Genomic DNA, 26,003 nt, shown 5'->3' on the forward strand with positions numbered 1-26,003 from the left:
TCTCAGTTAGCCCTTTGAAAAACAAGTTACTATCATTTGATTTCACAGGCAAATTCATCTAGGTTTTAGGATCACATTTTAAGACTGCAAAACGAAATTTTAGTCATTAATGTTTTAAAACATATAACTAGATCGGAGTGAAAGGTCAACCTTAGGTCTTGCCCAGATTCATTTATCAACACAAATATTTACTGTGAGATTCAAAATAGAAGGGAAATTGAGATGTGGGATAAAATTATTTGAACATTTTAATGTACCTTGCTAGTTCAGTTTAAAACCTAAGACAGATGGTAGCACAGCACAGCTGCCCTGTTGCCTCCCTATTTATGAACACCCATTTCTAGGAGTCCCTAAAAACAGGGACAATGTCCTGGAGATACTGTCTAATTAAGATTTATTTTCTTGTGGTTTATGGTTTTTTTTTCAGTTCTGATTCCTTTCTGGGTCCTGAATTCTGAATTCTCCCCTCCTCACAGTGAAGATGAGATTCCCCTTCCCCTTTTGGGCTATCAAGAGGGAGACTTTCTATCGTTGACAGTGGTACCAAGTAATCAGCTTCAGTGTCAGGATGAAAGTGCCGGGACTCAGGGCTCTCCTCCGCCACAGTCGCTCACCCTGCAGGAACAGTGAGGTGGGTGCTGGTAGAGGGAAGGTCATTATGGGACTGAAGATGGTAGTAAAAGGGTGTTTATCACAATGTCATTTGTAATACCAAAACATTGGAAACAATATAAATACTCAGAAATAATGAGTTTATAGTATGTCCATTAAAACATTTATTGCAGATCTTGCTTTGGAGGACTATTTAATGACATGAAAAAATTTTCACTATATGATTAAGTAAAAAGGATTTAATACTTACAGAGCCAACATCCCAGTTCTGTTAAAAATTTTTCATTATCCCTCCACCCACTCAAACATATATATTTTTAAGCTCTAAAATAACTAATAATTTTTCTGATTCTTCAAGAGCAATTTTACAATATTTAAAAAAGAACATTTTATAAAAGGGGAGAAATGGGGAAAATGAGAGTAAACTGAGAAAATGTACTGAGTCACCAGATTTAGAACCATCATTTGGTGTATGACACTGTCTATAAAAGTTGGGTATTTAAGTTGGCTTAAAGGTATTGATCATGCCTCTGAGACTTAACATGTGTTTTACAATAGCAAGTGTTAAAAAATCTGTATGTTTACTAACATGCCTGTGAGTATCCCAGTTTTCTAAAAAAGTAAATTGGAAGTTTTACCTTTCATTAATGGATGGACAAATACTGCTAATTTATTTAGCTTTAGACTTAGGAAGTTTTCTCTGTTTTGCTGGTTGTTTTTTTTTTTTTTTTCTGGATGGTGATAACAGTTTGCCCATCTTTTATAACTTGTATATCAGAAAATTCTTATCTACATTTCTTCCTAATTGAATTTGCACCTGCCTTGGATCTTTATCAAGTGTTGTTGGTTCCTCACATTCCAAGCCCCCTATAATATCTGTTGTTGTTTCCTTAGGGTCTCCGTTCCACCTTTTCCCCCATGTACCCTGAGGTGTGCTAGTGTGTTTCTGCTGTTACTAGATTACACCTTTGAGAACTGAAAGCTAGCGTTGGGCTTCTACCTCCTGGGAAAATGTTTTGAGAAATTCTTCCTTCTAAAGTCTTCTAGAGTCTCATATCTGCCATAAAAAGATAAACTGAAAGATGTCTCTTTTTAAAGCCATCACTGGGATTGAGCAGAATGAGAGATGTTTTCAAATAATTGTCTCATCTGGCTACTTTAGGTATTTTAACCTATAGTCCTTAAATAAGGTTGATCCATTAATAAATGACAGCAAAGAAAATAGTATGTTTTAATATTTTCTCTCAAAAGTAATATAGGTCATGAAAAATTAGAAAAAAATAACATTAAAAAGTATGTAGAAGAAAGTAAGAATCAAAAAGTAATACCATTGGTGAAGAACCCCTCTCAACAGTTGATTGGCTAATACTCAAATTAATCTAAACTGATCCTTTAAGGTCTACACAACAGAGCAACAGATTTGTACATGTTATGTGTGTGTGTCTAAGAGTGAGAATGATTGAGACATCAGAACCTAAACGTTACAGGCTTCTGAAGGATGAGGATGTAGAGTTACATAGCACTCTGAGTATTGTGAACATTTGATGAGCAGTAATGATCTAAACATCAATGCAAAGATAAATACCTTTAAAACTTGTTGCTGTGTGTTTACTCACAGTAGCTTACAACGGTTTACTTTGGTCACAAAGGCTGTTTTTTATATATATGTGTATATGTGTGTGTGTGTGTGTGTGTGTATATATATATATATATATATATATATATAAATTGCATCTCTCACACACACATGTAAAGATGTATGCCAGTATGGGGAAGATATAGACTATATTCATTTTGCTGTTTTGGACCTTTCAATAAGAACCTTTTTAAAAGACACATCGCAGTGTGTAATAAATACACTCTTGTGTTTTACTTCCTGGCACTGTGGCAAAAATTAATTTACAGATGCTTTTCCCAGAACCTTTAGATCACCACAAATGATTTTAGAGCATCACCATGGCTTTGACATCTGTTTGTTTCCAACTACATCCAAAACACAGGAAAAACGAGTAACAAGTCATTGTTACCATAAACTTCAAAGGAATAAGAGCTCAAAATATTTTTTTCCTGGAATTTTATCTTGAATGTTATTAAAATAACTTGTTCATCAATTTAGAATTTCTGCTGAGATGGTCATGTTATTCAAAATGAAAACATTTGTTTCAGTGGACTGGAAGGAGTTGTGTTACCGGTAAAGGAAAAAGGGAAAATGTAACTCCTTAGATGACATACAGTAGAATTTTTCTTCAAAGTCTGTGCAGCTGGCTTCTTGGCTTTTTCTTCAGCAGCTCCTCCCACCATGCCTGGCCTCCAGTGCTGAGGGCTCTGGGGAGAGAGATGTGATTTGGCTCAGGCAGGCCTAATCAAACCCTGCTTGCCTGTGTAATAGGTGGATGATCCTGGACAACTTGCTTTTGCTTCCTGGCATCAGTGTTCTCTGTTCATAGAGTAGGGATTATAATGCCTGTGATGAGGATTAAGTAAAGTAACATATGTAAAGCTCCTTGGCCAGTGCCTGGCACAAATAGGGCCTGGAACCAATAGTGTTTGCTTCATTCTCTTTCCTCAGCTCTCCTCTTCTGCCTATTGAGTGATTGATTATCAGAGGCTCCTCTGTGCACACCCTGTCTTCTCTGTCTTATGGCCACTACCTTTTCTTTTTCACACTTTTAAGTCTTTTTAAATTAAAAAATCAATTCAACCACCATTTATTTAGCACCAATTATGTCAAAGGTGTTGTGGTAGGTAGCATAGCACATAAAAATGAATAAAACAGTTTCTATCCTTAACAAGATTAAAATATATGTGAGAAAAAGATATCTAGATAGCAAGCAGGATATGATGACTGCTTTCCCAATGTATAAGGAATACCAGATTTGGTTGGAGAGATGAGCTTGACATGCCGTTATTGTGCACTTTCATCTAGACCTTATTTAGATGGACAATAGAATGTACTGTTTTTTCTAGTATACGTAAAGTTGAGTACTCTATATTCTCTTGTAGTCACTACAGTAAAGGAGGAGTGAAAAAGTGTGCAGTCAACAAACTCCAACTTTCTCAGTTATATCATTGGGTGGTGGACACTCCCAGAATCCTGTGTTACATATTTTATAAAGATTTATGGAAAATATTTTCATTAAGTTCATCATGTATTTATTCATATTAAGAACTGCCCTAAGCTTTAAATTTTTAATTTCCAATTTAGATGCATAACAGTAGTTTTACTTTTTGAAAATCTGGTATTCTTTATTTTCTGCCTCACCTTTCCATAAGGAGGACAGTTACCAATTTTGCAGTATTTAATAAGGATGGTATTTTTGGTACTGGGATGTCTAGAGGAAATCTGTAACCTACATACTGAGCTCACTGCTGTCACCAAAGCTTTCTACCTGTGTCTGCTGTTGTATGCTAACTGGGACATTGTTCCCAGGATTCTATGTACGAGTGTGGGCATTGTCACTTGCACAAGCACAAGAATGCCTGGTCGGGGGTGAGTGGAGCTGATATCCATCTCACACTGAGTCACCAAGTCCTGTACTTCAGAGATTGACCCTTCCCATACAGGGTACATTTTTCTAATTTGCAAGAAAGGTGCCCTAAGAGCTAGTGGCTTCCCTGATTGCTCCCCTAACATCCTGTGGTTAAATTTTGGTATTGAGACAAGTAGAGGCTGCAGATCTGCAGGCTCAATTGGCTTCAGATTTTGTCAATTTCTTGTTTTTTAGGCAGTGAATAAATATGTAGTTCCCCTCCCCCACCATTTTTTTCTTAAAATGAAGCTCATCAAACAAATGTACCATTCTGATGTGTGTTCTCAAGTCATACATTATAATTCATTTCACTCAAAGTATATGATTAAAGCTCATTCAAAGCCCTAAGAGATGGGAATGAAGGAAGAATTGTAGGATGTTCTGCTGTACCACAAGACTTAATTTATACCATTTATTAGTCTTACCAAGTACATTAGAAGGAAAAAGTTGTTGGGGGCCAGGCACGATGGCTCATGCCTGCAATCCCAGCACTTTGGGAGGCTGAGTGGGGCGGATCACTTGAGGTCAGGAATTCGAGACCAGCCTGGCCAACATGGTGAAACCCCGCCTTATTAAAAATACAAAAAATTAGCCAGCCACAGTGGTATGCACCTATAATCCCAGCTATTCAGGAGGCTGAGGCAGGAGAATCGCTTGAACCCAGGAGGCGGAGGTTGTAGTGAGCTGAGATCATGCCATTGCACTCCAGCCTGGGCGATAGAGACAGACTCTGGCTCAAAAAAAAAAAAAAAAAAGAAAAGAAAAGAAAATGCTTCTGGGACTTTTCAAGTATACCTTGCTGTTCAGAAATTCTCAGAGATTAACCCCAAAAGTGAGTGATTATCTCCCTGAGACCCAGGGTTAGAAAAATAACTTCAGAATTACAAAAGTTGGATTATTGCCCTAATGTGAGCCCACTTTAAAGCAACTACCATAAACAATCTAAAGCAGAGTCCGCAACTGTGTTAGCCATGATTTCAATGGTGCCAAGCTACTATTTCCCATGGCAAGGGAAATGTTAAACTGTGAAAGAGGTGACAGCCCATAAACATCTATATCTGCGTACACAGCACAGTGGCCACCAGCCGCATGTGGCTATTGAGTGCTTGAAATGTGGTGAGTCCAAATAGAGATATGCTGGCAGTATAAAATACACACTGGATTTCAAATACTTAGTAGGAAAAAAACGTCAAACAGCACAATATTTTTATATTCATTACATTTTGAAATGATAATATTTTGGATATACTGTATTGAGTTAAAGAAAATATTATTGAAAATAATTTCATCTTTTTTTAATGTGGTTGCTAGAAAATTTAAAATTATGAATGTCAGCTGCATTTGTGATTTGCATTCTATTTCTATTGGACAGCACTGATCTAGGTATTTCAAGAGAAAAGAAGGAGGGGAATGTGTATTTGGTTTCTTCATGGTGTGTGTCTCCCAGGATACAATATCCTGTTCCCTCTTTCTTAGAGGCATGGATTGTCTCCCCGCTAAAAAACAAGGCCATACAGTATCACTGATGACATGCTTTTTCCACTCTGTGGCTATTCTGCAGTTCACTTAGTATTTAGATTAACTTTTCTGTGTAATCTTTGCCACAGAGTGTTTGTATACATTCTTAATAATTTTCTTAGGAGAAATGACTTAAAGCTTTTGCTGCAGATTGCCAAATTGCACTCCAGGTATAACCAATTTGCTGTTACCAGGTGTGTATGCCTATTTTGTCATTTTCTTTCCGACTGGGATTTTTCACTTTTTGTTTGTTGTTGTTGTTATCTTTGCCAATTTGATAGTGTGTGTTATCTCTATTAGAAAAGGGAACACACCTAAATTTCACACCCTGACATGAGCTGCTCAGTGTAAAATAACAGGAGAAAATGATGAAGGACAGCTTATCCTAACCCACTTTGGCTAAAGGTTTGAATTAATTTGCAGTCTATGCAGAAGAGTATCAGACTCAGTGACCATTCCAAATTATATTTCTAATGAATGGTCCTCTTTGTCAGCTGTGAAGACCATAAGAAACAAATAATTAAAAATGCACAGAATACCTGGCAGGTTGAATCCTGTGGGAACCAATCCGTAAATGTGCCCTAGACACGAAGGGAAGCTAAGAACAGTTAACATTACATGTAGTTTTTGGAAGTATGTAATGAAGATCCTGGGGAAAAGAGTCCTTCTCGACTGGGAAGTTTTTAATTGGCATGACTATATGGGATACAGTTACATCAGGATTCCAAGTCCAATTAGCCAAGAGTCTACAAAAATCTGTTCTGTGCTTCCTGAACTTGAGAACAAATGAAAAGAAAACCCAAACACACTTTAGCTTTCCTTCTTTTCATTTAGCTAGAGCAGGAACGAGTTGGTCTTACGAAATTGATTGTCACTGTTGTCTCCAGCACATTAACATTTTTTACACACAACAATTTGAACAGTTCTCTAGGAGTTTGCTGTCCTGTAACTGTCATGTCTGGGTTTGCTACATGGTGTAACAGTAAGAGCATCTCAGCCCATTGGTGAATCGGATGCTGCCAGACATTGCTTTGCCACCCTCCTTCTCCCAGCTACTCCATATTCTGAGTAGGAGCTTGGTGGTCCTGCAAATCATTATACCTTTGCATTTTTTCACTTGGTTCATTAGTTTGATAATAAAATACACTTTAAAAATTTCCCCCTAAATGATGTTTTATGCATTCTCTCATTCCCTTTTCAAGTGGTGGATAGGTCCATCATATGCCATTTCTCCAGGAATCATTTCTCTCTGTTGAGCTTGTGTGTACAAACCATATTCTTTAGATTCTAAACATATCATCCTCTTTCTTCTGCAGGGTTGGTTGGAACAGATTTTAATCCTCATTACTTTGCTTTTATTATGTGATGAGCTGAAGGGTTTTGACCTTTTTGTTTGTGAGATAAATATCCTTTTTTTTTTTTTTTTTTTTTACATTTCAGGATAAAATCTTAGGTATCTGTTATAGCGTTAAGTGTTTGTCTCCAAAGCTATCATTTTGGGTTGTGTTTTCCCCCAGAATCACTTCAAGTCTCTACTCATATTAGTATACATTTAAAACTTGTGATTTAAACTTAGCCTGGAATGGTGACTAAAGGGTTGAATTTTGGGTTGAAATTTTTCTGTTTCATCTCCCTAAAGAAGAGGGCTGTGTTGCATTATTTCCTTGGCTCCATACATTCCTCCTGGCTCGGGTCCAATCTTGGCTCTGGTAATGATCTCTTCCCTTCTTAGCCAACAGTTTCCTTAACACACATAGTCACTGGAAGTGGCTACTCAAAGAGCTTCAGTGGAACCTGACTCAGACTCGTTCTTGTTACTGAGGACCTACCAAATAACCTGGTTTTCTTTTCTGGTTTCTTTCAACTGCAGTGCAGTGGGGAAAGATGAGTCACTTGTCCCCTCTGCCTTAGTTTCCTTCCTTGTAGAACAGGATTAATGGTACCGCCTTTGCCCGGTTGCCACAGGTTTGGACAAGATAATGTGTCAAATGTGACAGTACTTTTAAATCTTTGTCATAGAAGTCAAGTACTTGTCATAGCTCTCTCCTGGTTTTTACTCTAACTGCCCACATATTCATTGCTAAACTCATTAGAAATAACAAATTCTCCTTCTGTTAGCTCATATGGTTACTCAAAAATATTTTGTTGAGCACCTAAAATGCATTACTACATCTTATTCTCCTTTTCTGCAAAATCTCCATACATAATGTTGTGTCAGCTAAATGGAAATCTTTTAAGTACTATAGATAAATGCTCTATGAACAGTGATGGAGGATTTCCTCATTAGAAAGAATGGAAATGTTGATAGAACTGAGTTCTCAAAATAATCATTGTCAAAAAAAGGATTTATAAATGTGGGCATCTCATTTCTGTGGTACTGGAATAAGTGCTATACCACTCATGTTTTCGTGCATTTAAAATGAATGCACTTTTTATCTCTCTTTTTTTTTTTTAAGTTCACTATTTAGAGTTCATGCTGAAATGTTATGTGGCTTCATCTCTCTGAAGTACTTGTTGGTTTTAGAAAAATGGGTTTGTTGTTATCTCCTGAGTTTCCATCACAACATCTCTCTGATTCTTCTGTGATTGTTTCTTCTGTTTTATGCTCAGCCCCTAGAAGGAAATTTGGTTTTTCATTTAATGGACCTAAAAGTGCTTATTACTGTCCACCACCCATCCCGTACTTCACTTGCCCCCTTCCTGTCTTATTGGCTCCATCAGTGAAGTGTGTGGTTTGGGAAGAGCTTGGAGTTAGGTCTAGGAAATGAGCTTCAGCTTCAAGCCGTTCCCTGCCTTCCTTCTGAGTTAAGGTGTTTGTGAGAGGAAACAAGCAGGGGCCTGAAGCAATTACTGAGCCCAGTGCAGGCCTGGGTGTTAAGGGGGTCATTATCACCTTCTTCTGGATGTGGTTTGGAACAGGGACTGGCCTGTGGAAGGGTCCCAGGCTGGCCTGGTGGGGGCTGACCCAGGTAAAACAAAACAAATATTTTGATAAGCTGAGCTCTGAGCAGTTAAGTAGTGGGAAAGGGCACATAAGTTTTATTCAAGACTGTATCATTTATTGTACCTCCATTCTACAACACATACTGTGTTCCTAACAAGAGAATGGGAATTATTATTATTAGGATCACAATATAGATGATTTATAATACGTATTTCTCAAATAACACAGGAGAGATAATCATTTCATATCCCTGCCTTTCCCTCAACTCGATCTCAAAGAAAGCCCACCTACCCTTTCTGCCCCCACCTCCATCATCACCCAGCAGCCTCTGGGGTGAGGTCTGCAAAGAGTGAACTCACCTCCATCTGGGTTGCCTTACGTCTTGAATCCCATTTTAATGCCAGAGCTGGTACATTTACTCTTTAAAGTATAAAATAGTTCATACTTATTTTATGTGTGTGTGTGTATAGACATATACACATATGAGTGAGTGTATGTGTATGTCTTTATAAACACACTCGTGTATACATTTATACACATAAAGTATGTTTTATATATATAAAACATATATAAAATATATATAAAACATAAAATATATAAAACATATATAATATATATATAAAACATACTTTATATATATATATATAAAAACATACTTTATATAGATATATATAAAACCATGTCATGTAAAGAAGCTTTCTGGTTCCATGCTTTGACCCCATGTCTTCAGTGATTTTCTAGTATCACTAGGATCTTAGCTCCCCTTGGAGGATTCACTCCTTTTTGGCTCTCAGGGGTCTTTTGACAGACCTATAAAATCCTGCATAGATGTTCAGAACCCATTTTCACCCTGACCATTTAAGCATACAAAGTTAAGTAAGCCCTGAACAAAGCGGGAAAGGAAGCAGGAAGTCAGGGGAGTGGAGGGGTTGTGTTCTGCTAATTCAGCAGGATAGTCACGGGAAGTGTGAGGAGGCATCATCATTGCTGATAACATGCTCACTTCAGCTGAATCCCAGAGAGAATGAGAAGGAGAAAAGCTAATCAGATGCCTCTCCTTGTTGTTTGATTTCTTTTTTCTCTTATGTGGATTTTTGTTTGTGGCATGGTCAATTCATACACAATTTTACAAAATTCTGTTGGGCCGTTTTTGTCCCAGTTTATAACTTGAAATTAAAATATATTGAATGCTGTGAGGTGTGGTTTTTAAAAGGTATCTTTGCCACTATTCTTTTACTCAGTAATTCTGTCCATGTAACCATTATATTTGCTGACATTCATCTTGTATCAACAAGATGTCCAGTCCTCTTTCAAAGCAGGAATATCAAAGCCTCTATCCACCAACCCACCATATTTTAGTAGTTTCCTAGATTTTTAGATTTTAAGGACCAGTAAACTAAACAAAAATAATTAGGGTTAGGGATCCAGTATAGAGTCAAAAAGAACACAAACTGCAACAACCACCATCTTTTATCACTCTTTCTTAAAAAGAAAGACCATTTCACTACCAAAAAAATTAGAAGTACATAATCGAACTTAATTTTTTGACAACTCCATGGCACCTATTTTTCTGCTGGCACAGTGGTGATCATCTTTCCCCAGGTTACTTTTTGTGAAACCCTGCTCTGCAGCACCCTCCCTGACCCAGGCTAGTTCTGCTAGAAAACTTCTAGTGGCTGCAAACACTCGACTCCAGTTTTTGGAAAGGCATTCCTTATAGTCTTTCCTTTTCTAAGTAAGCATCGCTAAGACCTTCAGCTGTTCCTTCCTTGCAGGATGTGATTTCTAGCTCTTTGTTTATGGTGCTTACTCTCTTCTGAAAGAGCTCAGAAGACCAGGTTAAAGGAGATGTTTAGAATAATTGCATTCAATGTAGAAAACACTTCATGAAAACAGGCTGTCTTATTTATTTATTCGTCCACTCCTTTCTTCTGAATGTCAAATGTTTATTATTTGTCAGGCACTATGCTGAGGCCTCATATACAAGGAGGAAAACACACAGTCCAAGGGCACACACCTAATGGGGACGACAGCCATGCAGATAATGTTGCAGTGTGCTGATTGCTGCACCAAGATGCTGCATGGACAGGATGCCATGGGCAGAGTGCAGAGACAGCACTCAGCTCAGCCGGGGAAGGTCGGAAAAGGCCTGCTGCTAGAGAATGCCATTAAACTGAGTCTTGCAGAAAGATGCTAAATTTCCCTGGTGAAGGAAAATCTTAAAGGGCAGGAAATTAAGGTGGAGCAGGGCAGGACAGGGACCTGTATAGCGATATACAGGCAAGCTGGCTGGAGTTTTATTCATTTGTTAAGACTGCTGTAACACAGTACCACAACCTGGGTAGCTTAAAACAACTAATAGTTATTGTCTTACGGTTGTGGAGGCTAGAAGTCCAAAATTAAGGTGTCAACAGGGCCATGCTCCCTTTGAAATCTGTGGGGGAACATGCTTCCTTACCTCTTCCAGCTTTGGTAGTTTGCCAGTAATCCTTAGTAAGTTCCTGGCTTGCAGGAATCTTTCCCTCCAATCTCTGCCTCCATTTTCACACAGCCTTCTCCCCATGTGTCTCTGTTCACATCTCCCTCTTATGAGGACAATAGTCACACTGGATTAGGGCCTACCCTGAGAGACGCATCTTAACTTGGCTACATCTTCAAAGACCCTGTTTCTAAATAAGATCACCTTCAGAGGTCTTGGGGCGTAGGACTTCCACGTGTATTTTGGGGGAACACAGTTCAACCCATAACAGTGAGTGTTGGAGAATGGTGAGCAGAAAGGCCCAAGAGCATAATGTCTTTCTATGATTGGCTCATGGTTTTTTTTGTTTTTTTTTTTTCAGTGCGACCTATATTTGAGTTATTCTGGGAACTTGAACTTGTGCTTAATCAAAAGCAAACAAACAAAAAAATCCAGGTATTTTCATGTGAACAAGCCAAGGCTTTTTCTAAATTTGTACAGATGATTTTGCCCCTTTGGAACTTATGTATAAGACCTATTTTTCCCTAGTGAATATTATTTTATTGACTTTAGCTAAGTATTCATTCTAGCCTGTTGAAATAATTTGAAAGTGTTAATTCTGTCATCTTACATTCACCATCCCCCCCAGCTTTGGGACATTTATATATTTGATAAGTGTGCCACCAATGACCTGATTTGTGTCATTGTTTAAAATGTCTTTTACAAACGCTGGCCAAGAACAGAGCTGTATGGCATATCCCCAGATGCCTCCCTTCATGTTCACCATGACCGCTAACCAACAGTTAACAGCTCAATCACTCGTTCATCCAGTTACCCACTCACTCAAGCCACATTTTATCTTCCCAGATTTCTTTATCTGATCCATGAGCAAATAATGATTTTTTTATTTAACTCAAATCAGAATACATTATGTAACATTCCTAAGCAGCCCTGATTTTGTCACCACCCTCCAAAGTAGAAATAGCAAAAGTTTAATGTTCTTATAGTTCTGGAGGTTAGAAGTCTAAAATTAAGGTGTCATGACTTGCTCTTAAGGACTTTGCTAGTACTTGTTCTTTTCATAAGTCTCTCTGACCTTCTATTTAGTAATCCAATCTAGAATTTTGCCTCAGATCAACATTGGCCTTATCTGCCTTTAGTTTCTAGAATCTAGTTTTTTTGTTTTTTAAGGAATCTGAATAGCATTTTGCCATCCTATCAACAGCTCTCCTATTATGCGAGGTTTCTCAAAACAAGATTGGTAAATGCTTACTGACAATCGTATAGATAAGAAGCACTTTTATCTCCATACCCAGACCCTACACTTGCCAACTACAAGCAGAAGAACATCATCATCTGGAAAACAGTGGATTCAAGCTCTATTGAGGATGAGGCATGTTTACCTTTGTTTGGGATATGGTAATTGTGAGAAACTGATACTAAAATAATTTTACAGCATTTGGCGCTCTTTATAGTTACATGTTTTCATATAAAGATAATTCCTGTCTGATTTTCTTAAGTTTCAAGATTCTGAATTTTTGGAGCCGTACTATCCTACCTCTGCAATGATTGCTCATCTTTATCTGCAGTATCTAAGGACAGGGTAGTTTGCAAGCAAACCAGTAAGAAATCAATATGGGGGGCTATGTATCCTTTTCCATCAGATCCGCTCTTACAGCTGTAACCATTGTCACAAGTGACCTTTGAGCCAAACGTCTAAGTTTAGAGACGTCAACTCTGCTGGCAGGCTGTGGTAGCATTCCCTTGCTTATACAGTCCAAGTGTGTCTTTTACTAGGGATATGTTTATATCCTATCCCCAAATTTTTTAGAGCTGAAGTGAGTAAAATAGATATCATTTTCCTTGTCAGTCTGTTCTTCAGACTGGCTTTTCAAGGTCACAGGGCAGTCAGGATTTATTACTTGAGAAAAGGATGGACTACGTTTGAAAATCAATATGCTGGTGGAGTGTTTTGGATCAAAGCCAATGTTAGTGTTCAGTCGAAGAAATGTCCAATTTGACTCTTGCCTTTTTAGCTTGTATCAGAATCAAGAGAAATTTCTAGGTAATTTTGCACACTGTTTTAATAGCTTCAGATAACTTTTGCATCAGAGAGGATGTTTACTTTTACTCTCTGTCACACTGTTCTTGTTTTGAATGAAGCAGTCATTTCTAGTTTTCAGTGTTAGAGTTTAATGCATTCACTTTCTACAGATTCTGACACAGTTATCTGGTTGTGTATGTGTGTGTAAGATTTCCAGTTGTATGATTTACTTTAAAAGGAGTGACAACTTTAGAGACATTTGAAAAACAGTTTAGGAATGAAAGCCTTTCTGGTTTTTTTGCACGTGTTCCGCCCCGCCCCGGCCCCGTATAGTTTTGTTTCTGCAGTGTTGGGGGCGGGGGGAGGGTGCTAATTTTTAATTCCATTTTAAGTTCCTAAATTGCCTTGCTTCCCTCCTGCGATTTTATGAGCTAAATTGGCATAAAATATAAGGTCATACTCATTTTCTAAGGCAAAATGTATTTCCCTTCTCCTCACTGCTGCCAATTCCCCACACCAAGCACTTTTGGGGGGAAAATCATATTACATGTTTATATTTTATTCACTCAAACCAATGTATGTTGAGAGGTTACAATATGGAAAAAAAAACTGTGCTGAAAAGTTACAAAAAAGTTGGATCTCTCTTTTCCTAACATTTTGCCACATTGGATCACATTGATATTAGGGTAAGAAGGTAGTCTAGGTAAATGCTCTCAAGTCTCAAGTAATTAGAATTAGAAGTGCCCTTAATTGAAGGGTATGGGAGAAAAGAATAACATTTATTAGTCATTGAATGTTCATTATATGTCAGGCACCGTACTGGTCATTTCTAATAGTGCTGTGAGGAAGATATTATCATACCACTTTACAGATGAGGATCCTGAGGCCAGGCAACTAACTACACCAGAGTCACAGGGCTGCCCATTGGCCATATCAGTACTTGATATGGTCTCTCTGGTGGCAACTCTGTCTTCTTTCCATTATAACATTGTCTTCCTTATGTTTCAGTAAAGTTAATAGTATATAAACACAAAGGTGACACTGTCAAAGCAAAGAAAATACATTACAGGTTTTGGTGGGAGAGGAAGAAAATTTAAGAAATAATTATTGTCAGTTCATAAATTCAATTCAGAAATAAAAGGCCACTTTCTATAATCAAATTGCCTTTGCTTTAAAAGTTGGACATTAATCAGTGTTTGAGACATTTAGGGATTCATTTTTATGATAGATAATATACATTTTACTTGCAAAATTCTGGATTTCATTTTTGGCACATATTATTTTCCTCTGACATATTAGTACTCGGTAGCATTAATTTGGGTCTGGCCATCTGTGACTGCATCCTTAAGTGCTGCAGAACAGTGACTTGTGGTAAAAATATTGTCATAAGATAATGTAAATGACCTTTTGTGTGCAATGTGCTCTTAAAAGACCATAAAATAATGTAAAGCTACTTTACCTTGATTGCAGATCATAATAGACTTGATACTAAACTGTAATAGCAAGTCTGTGTAATAAATCAAATGCTTTATAATATGCCGTGTCTAAATAAATTATGTATAAATAAAGCTCTTTTATTTAGAAGAGTGGTTATAAGTTTTTCATAGACTATGGCAAAAAAATGCATTTTAGCGATTTTTAATGAGGTAGTTTTAGTGTTTATGAATTTTTTAGTCCAAGTTATACATACAGTAAACAGCATCAATTGTTACCTTTATATACTATTTATAATGGATTCACCCAGGAATGTTAGTAAGACATTAACAGCAATGGTTCTCAATTTAGTGAGAAAAGGTTATTAGTCTCAAAATCTGTGTAGAGATGACCAGTTTCATTTGTACTCAAAGGATGTGTTGACCTGAAAATTTCAAAGTTATGAAAAATCAAGTATGTAGATGTCTGTATCTTCTCTTGAAAAAAATGTGTTAACTTTGTCCCAATGCTTCTGCAATTCATTCTTCATCAGCTCACATGCTATAAGGCAGCTAGGCTGGCTGAGAGTTAGACCACATGAGAATTGTCTGAACTTCTGCTAAATCACCTCAAATTTGCAGGCTCGGCCGGGTGCAGTGGCTCACGCTTGTAATCCCAGCACTTTGGGAGGCCAAGGCGGGCGGATCACGAGGTCAGGAGATCGAGACCACAGTGAAACCCCGTCTCTACTAAAAAATACAAAAAATTAGCTGGGCGTGGTGGTGGGCGCCTGTAGTCCCAGCTACTCGGAGAGGCTGAGGCAGGAGAATGGCGTGAACCCGGGAGGCGGAGCTTGCAGTGAGCCGAGATTGCGCCACTGCGCTCCAGCCTGGACGACAGAGCAAGACTCCGTCTCAAAAAAAAAATCTGCAGGCTCTGCATCTGTGGCTGGAGCTGAAATTGTTTTCCTTTCCAGGACAGTTCAGAAAAGTGAACTTTGTGATTCCTTTTCCCCATCTTCTAAATTCACAGAGACAAGCCACTGGCTTTCCATTGCACAGATACCATGGATTATTTTTCTCAGATGTCAAGTTAAGCATTTAAGACTTCTTCAAAGAAATCCTTTGTCTTTAATCTCTCCTGCCCTATAGAGCCTTTCCATTCACCCCCTGCATCTCGTCATCCCTCATTGTAATTTCTTGAACTTAAGTGTTATTGCCAAAGTGCAAAAAGCAAGAAAATAAATAAAATGTGGCATCTCTCTCTGCTAATTCTGGACAAAAATTTTCGTTAATCTTACTAAAATAATTGCTCTTCTGATTTCATTCTACAGTTCCAAATCCTCCAGCCTCATTTTGTTCTCTCTGTCCTTTTCTTAGAATGCAGAGTCCTCCAAGACCTTTGAAGACTTAAGCTTCCATAACTCACTACATAGGTTTGCGTTAGATTCTTTATTGTCCTACAGAGCCCACCTAGATTTTTGTTTTCCCCAGTTTTTCTTACTCAACCTGACCTTCCTTCTATGTTTATGCCTCCTTTATTTAGCATCCATCATACAGGGTCTCATATTTTTAGTTATTTTTTAGTATTAAAAGTTTTTTACATACCGCAAAGGACTGTCCTCCTTAATGGTAGGTGTGGCATCTGCTGTATTTTTCATAGGCCTTGAAAGGGCATACTGTAAACATGCTATAAATATTTGTGATTGATTTCTTGGTTTGATCTCTCCTTTCTTGACTGTACTTATCTTTCCTGTAATCCCTTCACCTTCAGTGCCTGGTTTTCAGTTGTTTCTGACCTACAGGTCTGCAGTAGCTTTTCTTGCCAAGCATTCTCCTTTAAACCCTGGCTTCAATTCCAGCTGCATAAGATGTAGCTTCCTGTTCTACATACCAGGAATCTTTTATTCACAAAGGTACACTCAGCCATATAACACAAGTGGAAGGGGCAGTTATCTAATGTAAGAGTTAGGCCAGAACAACCAAATGAAATGGGGAATATCTTTCTATACCCTTAATTTTTGTGTCTTGAAAGTAGAAACATTGAAAATCATCAGGGCAAAGAGGTAAATGTCGTATAAAGTTTATTTGATTTTGATTGCCTAATAAATTTTTACATCTTCTCCAAATACCACTCATCTCCAAATACCACTTTACTTACCAAGTAAATAAAGGAAATATAACCAGCTGAATTATTCCAGGTAGTGAGAATTCAGAATAACATGGGTAATGACTCTTTCTACTATTTTTAGGCCTCATTCTCCAAAAAACTTTATTTGCTAAACAGACGTAATGTATACTTTGTGTTCCTTCCCCTATCCAACCACTGTTGAAAGAGCTAAAGCAAGTTTTCAGAAATCCCCTTTGTCTGGGAGGCCATTGAAAAAACAAAGCAGCCAAAAAAGTGAGTTAGAAAACTGCATTCATCTGTGTGTATATGTGTGAGGGCACGTATTGTATTTTTTCTTTTTTCCCAGCAGCTCCAAAATAGCAAGAGGGGGTTTGGCTTGTAGTCCTCAAATTCATTTCCCTCAAATAGATACATTAGTTATTCCTTTTAAGCTTTAAAGCCAGTCCTGCCGACCCCTCACTGAGGTATATGCTCTAGTGGACATGTTATTCCAAGATAGACCAATGTCATGTATCCAGAAGGTCTTTAGGCAGGTAACTTCTTCCTGAATGTCATCAGCATCTGTCTTAAGGACCTTAGCAATTACAGAGTCCATCCCTCATCTACTTACTCTTTTGGAGCTGTCTGCAGAGTGAAACTGGGAATTACTTTCAATCTGTGGAACAATCTGTGGTTGGTGACCCAAGTTTCTACAGCTGTCAACATGCTTGGCCTTTAAACTCCAAAGCAAACGTTCTACCTCCCATCTTTGCTACTTAGTTGTGTAACCTTGAATACGTCCCTTACTGATTCTGCTCCTGAGTTTCACATCTACAAAGTAGGATTAATACTCCACCTCCCCAAAAGATTATGAAGATTAAAATAATTGGCATATATATATGTATATATATATAGTGCTTAGTGTGTATATATATATATTGCTTCATATATATATATCTTAGTATAGTGCCTGGCGTAGAGTAGGAGCTGTATACTTGTAAGTAATTACTTTTATTATTCTCCTGAATTAACTCACGAGGTCATAACGTTTTCTGATGTTGATGTTTTATTTTTCTCTTCTTTTTCTCATTTCAATCCCCTGTCCCTCCTACTTGCTAATTATGATCATATACATAGGCACAGCATCTTTTACGGGATGTCTGAATCCCTGTTTGTCCTTCAGGAGCAGTTATTATGAAAACTATCATCCTATATGCATGAGCAATATTCTGCCCTTTCTCAGAGTTAAAGTATCTTTTTTGTTTATACGTATCACTTTTTTTTTTACTGTTGTTTTAAACACACCCATTGTGTTTTCAGGTTTAATAATGTTCATAAAACATTCTAAAACTAGCACAAGCACTGCAAATGACCCCATGTGCCTTAAATGAATTTACAACTGAAATGACCAGTATTAAAATAACTTAACAACCATTGTCGCCATCTGTTGGTGGTGGTTGGAGTGGACGCCACTCTCCAGAGCTTTGGCTTGTAACTGGGACTCTTCAAAAGCTGCACGTTCCCTAGCACACAGGAAAATTTGTGTGTGTGTGTGTGTGTGTGCACTCGCGCGCGCGTGCGTGCGCATGCGTGCACGCACACACATACGTTTATATATTTGTACGTGCCAGTGGATAAAGTCTATAATGATATGCACCAATAATTAGGACTTCAGGTGATTTTAATTGTTCAACCTACTTTTCTTTGTCTTCTAATTACAATAAGCTTGTGTTTCTTTTGTAATATAAATTACCAAAAAGGTAGAATTTAGGAGGAACTAAGTGATGGAGGCAGAGGAGAAAATTAAGCTTTATATACTAAGTGCAAACTGAAATATACCTAAATTTTATATTGTAGCAGATGAAAGAGGAGATCTAAATGGAAAGAAAGAAATGAGTGAAACTGTGGTGCAAACTAAAGAAGTTTTAGTAAATTCTAAGCAAAAGGTTTTATTAGCCAAGTTCACTTGGGCCAAGAGGTTTGAACATGAGCTTTTACCTGTTATCCTCTCCCTTTGAAATTCATATCATTATATCATCATGTCTCTTAATTGCTCTTCATCTTTTTACTGTCAGAGCTTGCTCTGGAGTGGATTATCTACTTTAGCGAAGAATATTATAATCTGGGTAGCTGGGGCTGTGGTCTAACCCAGTTACTCTGAAGCCAGATGAAATCCAAAGAATCTTCATAGTCACATTTATTTTATTTATTTATTTATTTATTTTCATTAAATTCTACACCATGCTGTTTGGTCATGCACTTTCTTAGTGTCCTTAGAGTGTGAATTCCACCAGTCAGGAGGCCTGTTTCTCCTAGTACATCATATGTCCCTATTCCGTAACAGTGATTTTTTTTTAAACAGGGGGTCTCACTCTGTCACCCAGGCTGGAGTGCAGTGACACAGTCCTGGCTCACTGCAACCTCTGCCTCCCAGGCCCAAGTGATCCTCCCACCTCAGCTTCCTAAGTAGCTGGGACTACAGGCGCGCACCACTACGTCCAGCTAATTTTTGTATTGTTTGTCGAGAGGGGGTTTTGCCACGTTGCCCAGGCTGGTCTCGATCTTCTAAGCTCAGGCAATCCACCCACTTCAGCCTCCCAAAGTGCTGGGATTACAGGTGTGAGCCATGCCTGGCCGATGATTTAAAAAAAAAAAAAAAAAAATTAAGCTACAGATAGGAGCAAGGGGAGGTGAAGATCTGGTTGCTTTATGAATTTGTACCCAGATTTCTGTTAGTCTTACAGGCATTGGTGATTGACAACAGTATTAGATTAAATGTTAACTGTAACAGCTCCCCCTCACCCCTCACTTTAAATCTTACTGCAAGTAAAATGAGTAGAGAGAGATGATGACTGCTGTGAACCCTCCCACTCCTTATCCCAGTCCCTGAGGTGCCATTTGATACATGGCTACTCCTCATATTCTAGATCTGCACCTTTCCTGGCCCTTTTGTCATGACATCAAAAGCTACGGGTTCTATACTCCATTGCTGCAATAAGATATCCAAGTTGCCCACTGAGGAGCTAAGTTAGCTAGGGCCTGATGGATTTCAAGGGTTGCATCTTCCAGTTCTGGCGTCTGTATTTTAATGGGAGCCTCTTGTGCTGGAAGTGGTATAATTGAGTGGACAGCCCAAAAGAAGAATATTTTAGGAAAGGGAAGCCCTTCAGCACCTTAGGTAAATCCAGATAAGCAGCTTCCTGTGCCACTTGTTTGCAGAAGGCCAGTATGCAGCTGCCCCACAGACAGAGTGGAATCTGTTTTCTGATGTTTTGTGAAATCACTGTCTTTCAGTCTTACTCCACAACTTGCAAGGAAAACCACAATAGAAAGTAAAACTGATAAATGTCAGAAATCACTCTTTTTGTACTCACCATCCTCTGTCTTGTTATCCCTCTTTCAACCATAAGCCACGTGTTTATTTCTTATGTTTAAAACAAATGAGTAAAAAATTTCCTGTGCTTGGAAAATGAATATTTGAGTACCGTACAGACCTTCCATTACCCTTCTTCTTCCATACTCAGAGGGCATTGTTTCTCAAAATCATTTCATTGATAAGTTGCCATGAAAATTTACTCATTTGTGAGCTCTGGGATTTCAGGCAAGATGTAATGCTCAAAACTTGTATGAGCTTTTCGTTTTCTCATATGCACAAATGGGAATAATAACACCTACCTCATAAGATTGTTGTGAAGTTAATTAAATAAGAGCATACATGCGAAGTACCTGGCACAGTGTCTAGGACATAAGTAGGAAGTCAACAAATGTAATGCCCTTTCTAGTTTCTTAGAAAATAGCCAACTAAATAGTTGAAGAGATTAGGGATAGTTTCATGGAAAAGATAATGTTTGAACAGGTTCTTCAAGTTCAAGCATGGGTAGAATAGGGTAATGGAGAGATGTTTAAAGTGGTATTTAAGGTAAATTAATGCAACAGACAGGGTTGAAAAGCTGGATGCAGGGAGAACTATTACGTGTTTTTTGCATGTGTCTAGGAACAGTGAAGGGAGAAAGTGAATATTGGAAACATATCAAAGACAAAATTCGGAAGAGTTATTGATCACCTGGATTCAGGAATTACTGAGTTAGTGATGGCACAAGGACCCCGAGCTTGGTAGGAGATTGGGGGAGTGAGAGTGCTAGTGAATGAAAAGAGGTATGGAGAGAGACAGGGAAAGCCATGTTTGGGATACTATTGAAGATGAGATTTAGAAAGTGGTGGGCTTGATATTTCACGACTTAAATATTTCACTAGATATTTAAGAATCCTAATAAAATATTAAGGTATTTAAGTAGAAAGAGGAGGAGAGAAAAACCAAAGCTTTGGTGAGTTTTAAAAAAACACATACACACACAAGGAAGAACTGAGCAGCATGAGAGGAGATTCATTCATTAAAACCATGGCACTGAATGAATTTCCTAAGAGAAGAAACAGTTGAAGACCAAATATTAAACTTGATGAAAGTACTTAGTTAAGGAGAGAGAAGAGGAAGCTGAATGGGCAAGGAACCCCTGAAAGAGGGATGTGAAAGATGGAATGAGATTGGGGAGTACCTGCCACAGAGAAGGGAGGTGCACTGGCATAGCGGACTCATGCCAGATGTAGCAAACAAGCTGAGAGAGGGTGTGGTGTGGCTTGCATTCAGCACTACTGAGCCTTTTCTCTTTGCCTACTTCCTCATTCCCCTTTCTCCATGCCTTTTCCTGTCTTTCCCATCATTAAATGTTGAAAGCAGAACTAGAAGTGTCAAAGGCCAACCCTTTACCTTCCTTCTCCTAAATAGCCTTTCTTCTGTTTGGTTTACAAAATGCCCTGAACTCTGAGAGCTCAAGCAGTCTCTTAATCACTGTGACTCTCAATCTCCTTACCCCAAATTGGAGTCATACCTACCGTCCCCCCTGCTTTTGGAAAAGTATGAAGCAGGGATACAATCTAAAAGTGCTTTTGTCAAGGACTTGTGCACATGAGAGAGTCCTGGTGTCTTCGTCCATTTTTTGTGTTCCTGTAAAGGAATACTTAAGCTAGGTAATTTGTTAAAAGAAAAGTTTTATTTGGTTCGTAGTTCTGCCGGTTGTACAAGAAGCACAGCATCAGCGCTTGCTGCTTGTGAGGGCCTCAGGAAGCTTCCACTCCTGGCAGAAGGCAAAGGGGAGAAGGTGTGTGCGGAGATCACATAGAGAAAGAGAGAAAACAGAGGAGGAGGTGCCAGGCTCTTTGCACAACCAGTTCTCACCGGAACTAATGGAGCAAGAACTCACTACCACAAGGATGGCACCAAGCTATTCATGAGGGATCCACCCTCACGACCCAGACACCTCTCAGTAAGCCTGATCTCCAACATTGGGAGTTTTTGTTTTGTTTTGTTTTGTTTTGTTTTGAGACAGGGTCTCACTCTGTCACCCAGGCTGGAGTGCAGTGACGAGATCACGGCTCACTGCAACCTCTGCGTCCCAGGCTAAAGCGACCCTCCCACCTCTGCCTCCTAAGTAGCAGGGACAATAGGCCCTGCACCACCATGCCCAGCCAATTTTTGTGCTTTGGGAGGGTAGAGACGGGGTTTTGCCATGTTGCCCAGCCTGGTCTCAAACTCTAGGGCTCAAGCCATCCGCGGGCCTTGGCCTTCCAAAGTGCTGGGATTACAGGCATGAGCCACCATGCTCAGCTGGGAATCATATTCCAACATGAGATTTGGATGGGTGAAATATTCAAACGATAGGAGCTGGTAAATATCAAGCATATAACCTAGGTAGATAGATGGTTGCTGAAAGGTTGTCTTTAAATCACTTATTTTTTTCTCATTTGTAGATTTTTATAGATTATTTCTTTGTAAGCCTAGTGATCTGTGTTAATATTGTTAAAATGCTCAGAATCTCAACAGGGAATTGAAGGTGTTTGTGCAGCATTATGCCTCTTAGATGTAATTGTCATTTGAACCTGAAATTATCTTTACTTTCATGCCTAGTTAGTAATCATTTGATTACATGATTACACAGAGTGAACATAAGGAAGATTAACTGAAGGAGAGAAGTGTCTCAAGCCATTTTTTTTCTTCTAGATAAATATATTTCAGCTTGTTTCAATGCATAAAATACAAGTGTGTAATACTCACAATGGTTTAAAATGCTACAAAATACTTCCATTTCCTAAAAATTTTAATATGCTTTTTAGTCGTCAAAATCATTCATGAGAAAATTAAAGTAGAGCAAATGTGGAATTTTTGAAGTTAACGTCTAGGAAATGAGGAAACGTGAGACTCAGATGCATCAAGTAAGTTACTTGCATTTCCCAGAGTCTTACTTTGATTTGTTTTGTTTTGTTTTGTTTTTGAGATGGAGTCTCGCTCTGTCGCCCAGGGTGGAGTGCAATGGTGCGATCTCATCTCACTGCAATCTCCGCCTCCCCAGTTCATGCAATTCTCCTGTCTCAGCCTCCCAAGTAGCTGGTACTACAGGCACGCGCTACCATACCCAGCTAATTTTTGTATTTTTAGTAGAGACAAGGTTTTGCCATGTTGCCAGGCTGGTCTCGAACTCCTGGCCACAAGTGATCCGTCTGCCTCGCCCTCCCAAAGTGCTGGGATTACAGGTGTGAGCCACCGTGCCCAGCCTTACTTTGATTTTTAAGAAACAGTTTTAAAAGTTATCTTTCAAAATTTTTTTTCCTCAATTTTTAGAAGGCAAGCATAGATAACAGTGCTTTTCCTTATAGTATGGCCACTATGGAGAGTGTGGGGTTCAGTTCATATTTACATTATACTGTCGCTTCGTTTTCAGTAGCAGTATGCTAAATTTTAATGTTCTTAATTTTTCCTGTATTCCCCAGCATCTATGGCACATAAAGGAATTTGAACATATTTCTCATAGAAACTTCGTAAAATTAATGATTAACCCCTGATTAATTCTTATATTCTTCTTCATTATATTCTTGATTGTCCGTTTCTTAGACACATGTGCATGCACACAGTTAGTGAGTTTACTGTATAATTATTACTGAGTTACAAGTGGTGTAAATAAGTGTATTTATGAACAGTTATAAAAGTCCTCAGTAAAAAGGATCTGTTTGACACCATTAAGTGTGCTAAACATAAACATGCGTGCACACCTGCCCTTCTGTGGCGATACGGAGCCTTGCAATACTGTCCACAGAACGAAAATGAATAGAATAATGCAAGCAGCTTTCCCCTGTTACTATTTCATAAAAGCTGTATGGATCATAGGACAGTACTTTCCTGTTAGAATTCTGTAACCTTGCATTTGGCTTTGTATTTTACACTGATACACTGTTATTAGAAGAAAATACTTTGTATAGAGCCCACATCCCATGTTTCTGTCCTAAGATTGTCAGGTAAGTACCTGATTTCTTCGGAGTTGAACTCCAAACTGCAATCCCACAATTCAAACAAGAGGCCTAACCATTCCCTTTTTTTCAGTTTTGAGTTTAGAATTCTCATTTCCTGTCTCTTAGTAAAGAACATTTTGTACTCTAAAGTTTGCAGATGTTTGAAAAGGATGTGTGTTCTTTGGATTTAGGCATTAATAAGGGTTCCTTATAACTTCTTTTTCTTTCTTTTCTTTTTTCCTTTTTTTTTTTTTTTTTTTTTAGATATGGGAAAATAGTCTCCACAAAGGCAATTTTGGATAAGACAACGAACAAATGCAAAGGTATGTTTTCTTGGCTGGTTATTTGGTAAATGATAGCTTTAGAAAAATGATGGAATTTAAAACCTGATCTTTGGTTTCAGAACCACCTTCGTTTTATTAAAAACCAGATCTTATATATCACCCAGTTTCTGTCTTGCACAGTGTCAGCATATTACTTACATTTGTCCCTGGTTGGGTTTTGGCTACAAACCCAACAGCAGCTAGCAGTTTGCCAGAATTCCAGATTTGACGCCAGTAGAGTTAACATGCAAAATACGGGTTGGCATTTAGCCCTTGGTTTTAAAAGGGGAGTAGAGTTAGAAAATAGCTTTTCTTTCCTGAGCCTGAGGAGATTAGAGCTGCTTACTGAAGACCATTGGACTGTACTAAAGAACTGAAAAGATTACATATTGTGCAAATTGGCTCTATTAATTAGAATAGAGTAGTTTTAAGCAGTACTTAATTACATGTTTCAATACTCGCAATTGTTCTCTGCTGAATGCCTGTTGACAATATTGGCAGCGGGGAGGAGACAACCATTTTCACTGACCAAATTGTAATAGGGAGGGGAGGTCATGCGCCCCTTTGAAATATGCTGCTGCATTAATTTGATGCACTGACCTTCAGTTTTCCATGTAATTAGGATGAGCTCATCCAGCCCCATGAGCTGGAAAAGGAGGCGTCTACAGTAGGCAGCACTGATGCTCTGTGGTTCTGACTTTTAATGATCCAGCATCTTAACAATAGGCATGTGATTTCTAGGAAAAGGGAAGAATAGAGTCAGCTGACTTTGAATCTAACTACTGACCCTATGAATTGAAATAAGTTGACAGGAATAGGCAGAGAAGGCAAATCTCCTCATTAATTAGACCCCAGTTTTTCAAGTAGTGGTGACAGGGCAGTGGCTCAGCACAATCTGAAAAAGGCAGAGAACATAAATGAACCCTATGGTAGGGGCCTCTCCTTATAAGCCAAGCATTTCCTTTAATCTAGACTTGAAGTGGTTCATTGTATTTCTGTCTCTTCTTCAAAGTGCCTAAATTTAAAGGAGCTATTGTAGCAAATAGCTAAGCTCATGTTTAATCAACATGGCACATTAAGGCAATTTTGCCTTGGGACAGTGAATAGAGCATGCTTTATGTAGAGTGGTACCCAATAAATATTTTAAATGAATTAAACTAGAGAGAGTCAAATTGTGAACTGAAATGCATATACTTAGTTTCCAAGGTTAGTCTTATTTAACATTTATAAATGATTTGGGAGAGCAGAGACACAGAAGAAAAATCTTTTGGTTTTATAAAGAAAAATAGACTTGCAGGAATAAAAATAGGAGGCTGATCACCAACATCACTTTGAAACTAGAGAGAAATCAGAGTAGACAAGTGGTTTTATCCATACCCTACCTCCTCTCTTTTTCTTCCCCACCCCAAAAGAAATCTTACATGTCGGCTCAATGTGTTAAAAAGCAGAGCTGCCCTAATTAAGTAAAAGAAAGGACCTAGAGGTTGAATGCTTCACCACATCCCTGAACTGAAAACCACACTATTTTACACTCTGCTCCAAAAGCAACCTATTCCATAGAAGCCAAAATTCCTCAAAGTGCTCTACATGATCTAGAAAAGGTATGGGTAAAAAATAAACTAATGCTAAATCTAACATGTTGTCATAATACAAACCCTTAACAGTTGGTAAGGGTTCATAGTAGAGAGATTTATGGACTTGTAAGGGTAGGACT

The 26,003-nt window shown here is 38.4% G+C and overlaps 1 protein-coding gene across 3 annotated transcripts in view; it reads left to right on the forward strand.

The window, feature by feature from the left end:
• Positions 1-26,003, forward strand: part of RBMS1 (RNA binding motif single stranded interacting protein 1) — a 218,659-nt gene that overhangs the window by 147,663 nt on the left and 44,993 nt on the right. For all 3 annotated transcript variants that reach the window (XM_012496499.2, XM_003266159.3, XM_030795796.1), the window contains exon 3: positions 24,231-24,289. In XM_012496499.2, coding sequence (XP_012351953.1) covers positions 24,231-24,289 — 59 coding nt within the window. The remainder of the gene's footprint in view (positions 1-24,230; positions 24,290-26,003) is intronic.

The sequence above is a fragment of the Nomascus leucogenys genome, chromosome 17 (genome assembly GCF_006542625.1).
Source record: "Nomascus leucogenys isolate Asia chromosome 17, Asia_NLE_v1, whole genome shotgun sequence".
NCBI classification, from domain to species: Eukaryota; Metazoa; Chordata; class Mammalia; order Primates; family Hylobatidae; genus Nomascus; species Nomascus leucogenys.